General features: G+C 56.6%; 2 protein-coding genes across 2 annotated transcripts in view; both read left to right on the top strand.

Annotated features, from left to right (window-relative positions):
* The window catches only part of LOC121101687 (neurofilament medium polypeptide-like), a 2,242-nt gene extending 1,145 nt beyond the window's left edge, over positions 1-1,097 (top strand). Inside the window, exons 2-3 of the mRNA XM_040625760.1 lie at positions 37-279; positions 1,029-1,097. Coding sequence (XP_040481694.1) covers positions 37-279; positions 1,029-1,097 — 312 coding nt within the window. The remainder of the gene's footprint in view (positions 1-36; positions 280-1,028) is intronic.
* Positions 1,098-1,156: 59 nt separating this feature from the next.
* On the top strand, positions 1,157-3,142 carry LOC121101686 (neurofilament medium polypeptide-like). Its single transcript, XM_040625754.1, has 2 exons — positions 1,157-2,374; positions 2,936-3,142. The coding sequence occupies exons 1-2, from the start codon at positions 1,157-1,159 to the stop codon at positions 3,140-3,142; spliced, it is 1,425 nt and encodes a 474-aa protein (XP_040481688.1).
* The last annotated feature ends 246 nt before the right edge of the window (positions 3,143-3,388 follow it).

Genomic DNA, 3,388 nt, shown 5'->3' with positions numbered 1-3,388 from the left:
TCTGCATTGCAGAGAAATCTTAGTGTTCGATTCCAGCTTGGCTCCTGCAAACAGAGTCACTACAAACAGGCTTTAACTGTATTTACTCGAGAAGAGGAGGAAGGAAACCCCCGCCAAGCTGACAGGCCCAGCTGGGTTAACAAGCCCCCAGGGCAGCGGAGTCTCCCGGCTCGCCGGCCTGGGCGCTGTCCTTGGTGCTGCCGGCGCCATAGCGAGCACAAGCGCCTTACCTTCTGCCCCTGCGGAAGCTGCGGACGTCCCCCAAACGTTAAGCAGAATGTAGCGCCACATCCCACTTTTAATACAAATAACTACCCAGGCCCATCCTCTTTGTCCCCTTCCCGAAGCCTTCAGGCCGACTGTTCTTCAAAGTCTTTTTGTTTTTTTCTTCTAGGCCCAACTCTGGGCTTGCGCTCATCTCGGACTGCTTTAAAAGGAGGAGTGGGGGAAGGGGAGGGAGGCGAGGGGAAATGAGGATGGGGGAGGGGAGGAAAGTAGGGGGAGGGGAGGAAGGAGTAGGGGACTAGAAAAGGATGGGAAGAAAAAGGCCTTGGAGGAAGGGGTTCAGAGAGAAGGGCGGAGTGAGTGGGACTAAAGAAGGCTAAAAGTGGGAAAGCGAAGAGATGACCAAAAGAAGGGAAAGAGATTCAGCACAGAAGATGGGTAAAGGAAAAAAGTAATGGAGAACGGGCAAAAGAAAAAAAAGCCGCAGGTATAAGAAAAGAACAAGGTGGTCAGGGGCTCGGGAGAAAAGCTGCCCGAAAGGCAGAAGAGTGACTACACAAAGAAAGGGCATTGGGTGAATACTCGCACCGAGAGTTTAAAATGCAATCCGAAGGCGAAGAGAAACGGAGAGAGGGGGCTTGAGGGGCGACAAGTGGTCTGGGACCAGAGGAGAGTTGGGGGAGGGGCCGGCACCGCGCAGCAAAGTCCTGGGTCCGATGCGGCGTGGGCCCACGTGGAGCGAGCGCTGAATCACTGCTAGGCTGTCTTTACCCCCCTCATCTCCCCCGGCCCGGTGCCCGCAGTCCCCGCCTCCTCGGCCGCCGCCTCCACGGGGCGGGGCCCTGGCCCGGGACCAGCCGCCGCGGCTATAAATGGGCTGCGGCGAGACCAGCAGAACGCTGTGACAGCCACACACCCCGAGGCCTCCAAGATGAGCTACACGTTGGACTCGCTGGGCAACCCGTCCGCCTACCGGCGGGTCACCGAGACCCGCTCGAGCTTCAGCCGCGTCAGTGGCTCCCCATCCAGCGGCTTCCGCTCGCAGTCGTGGTCCCGCGGCTCGCCCAGCACCGTGTCCTCCTCCTACAAGCGCAGCGCGCTTGGCCCGCGCCTCACCTACAGCTCGGCCATGCTCAGCTCTGCCGAGAGCAGCCTCGATTTCAGCCAGTCCTCGTCGCTGCTCAACGGGGGCTCCGGGCCGGGCGGCGACTACAAGCTGTCCCGCTCCAACGAGAAGGAGCAGTTGCAGGGGCTGAACGACCGCTTCGCTGGATACATCGAGAAGGTGCACTACCTGGAGCAGCAGAACAAGGAGATCGAGGCGGAGATCCAGGCGCTGCGGCAGAAGCAGGCCTCGCACGCCCAGCTGGGCGACGCGTACGACCAGGAGATCCGCGAGCTGCGCGCCACCCTCGAGCTGGTGAATCACGAGAAGGCTCAGGTGCAGCTGGACTCGGATCACCTGGAGGAAGACATCCACCGGCTCAAGGAGCGCTTCGAGGAGGAGGCACGGCTGCGCGACGACACCGAGGCGGCCATCCGCGCGCTGCGCAAAGACATCGAGGAGGCGTCGATGGTCAAGGTGGAGCTGGACAAGAAGGTGCAGTCACTGCAGGATGAGGTGGCCTTCCTGCGGAGCAATCACGAGGAGGAGGTGGCCGACCTGTTGGCCCAGATCCAGGCGTCGCACATCACGGTGGAGCGCAAAGACTACCTGAAGACAGACATCTCGTCGGCGCTGAAGGAGATCCGCTCCCAGCTCGAATGCCACTCCGACCAGAACATGCACCAGGCGGAAGAGTGGTTTAAGTGCCGCTACGCCAAGCTCACGGAGGCAGCCGAGCAAAACAAGGAGGCCATCCGCTCCGCCAAGGAAGAGATCGCCGAGTACCGGCGCCAGCTGCAGTCCAAGAGCATCGAGCTCGAGTCAGTGCGCGGCACCAAGGAGTCCCTGGAGCGGCAGCTCAGCGACATCGAGGAGCGCCATAACCACGACCTCAGCAGCTACCAGGTAGGAACCGCGGCTGCGCGGCCAGCCTGCGCCAGCGCCAGCGCCGCGCGCCCCCGACACTCAGGCACGCGACCCGGCGCTCTCTCCGCCGCGCTCCCTGGTGGCCGGTGGCCAGTGCGCGCGCGCGACGCCGAGCAAGTTAGATGCGCACAGCGTCCTCGCCCCTCTCCATCCTTCTCCACTCCTCCCCCACCCACTATCTCCAGCTCCTAAGAGCCCTGACCTTTAGGAAACGTGCTTTTTTCCTCGGGACGTCTAGTTTTACAGTAGAGGGTACACATTTGAGCAGTTGAACAAGCAGCAAGTTTAGGATAGCTTGTGCAGAAACTCACATATTCTCAACTTTAGGGTCGTGATCAGAACTCTTAAAACTGGCTTCAGCCCAAAAGGCTCAGATGAGAAGGGCCAGGTCGGCCGAGGGGTTTTCCCAAACCCGTTTGTTTCCTGCTGAGACGAGTTCTAGATCCACTGGTCTCAATGCATGGTGTGCCTAGAAAATCTCATATTGTCTAATTGATCCTGTTTATTTATTTGACAGTTCCTCCGGTTTTTTTTTTTTTTCTGTTTTTATTTTTGTTTTAAGGGGGCTGGAAGCTACAGGGTTTACAGAACTGGAAAGAAATGGGCGGAGGGGTTAGTAAGCGGTTTGCGAAAGAAGTTGCTGTTGGAAGCATGAGTCTATGGCTGTGTCTATTTCAGGACACCATCCAGCAGTTGGAAAATGAGCTCCGGGGCACAAAGTGGGAAATGGCTCGTCATTTGCGAGAATACCAGGACCTCCTCAACGTCAAGATGGCTCTGGATATTGAGATCGCTGCGTACAGGTACCGCGCTCACTACCGACTGGGCGGAAATACTTACCGCACTGCAGAGGCTGTTTTGGCAGAGCCCCATCACTTAAGTTAAAATGAGCAGGTGGCAGGGATCTTAAATCAGTGCCTGGCTTTCTTTCTTAATTAAAAAACAATTATTCTAAAGAATTGTAAATCTGGCTTTACCACTCTACACAGCTTTAAAAGAGTAAACATTAGTTAAAATAAGTATTTAAATAAAATGTTTTGAGGGATGGCGCTGATTGATTTTAGTGCTTGTGCTTATGCTTCAACTTTTAGTGAAAAATGTTTTCCAACTGATTGAAACAAAAACAGAATT

The sequence above is a fragment of the Ursus maritimus genome, unplaced genomic scaffold, assembly GCF_017311325.1.
Source record: "Ursus maritimus isolate PB19 unplaced genomic scaffold, ASM1731132v1 scaffold_11, whole genome shotgun sequence".
NCBI classification, from domain to species: domain Eukaryota; kingdom Metazoa; phylum Chordata; class Mammalia; order Carnivora; family Ursidae; genus Ursus; species Ursus maritimus.
This window is presented reverse-complemented; position numbering and strand designations above follow the sequence as displayed.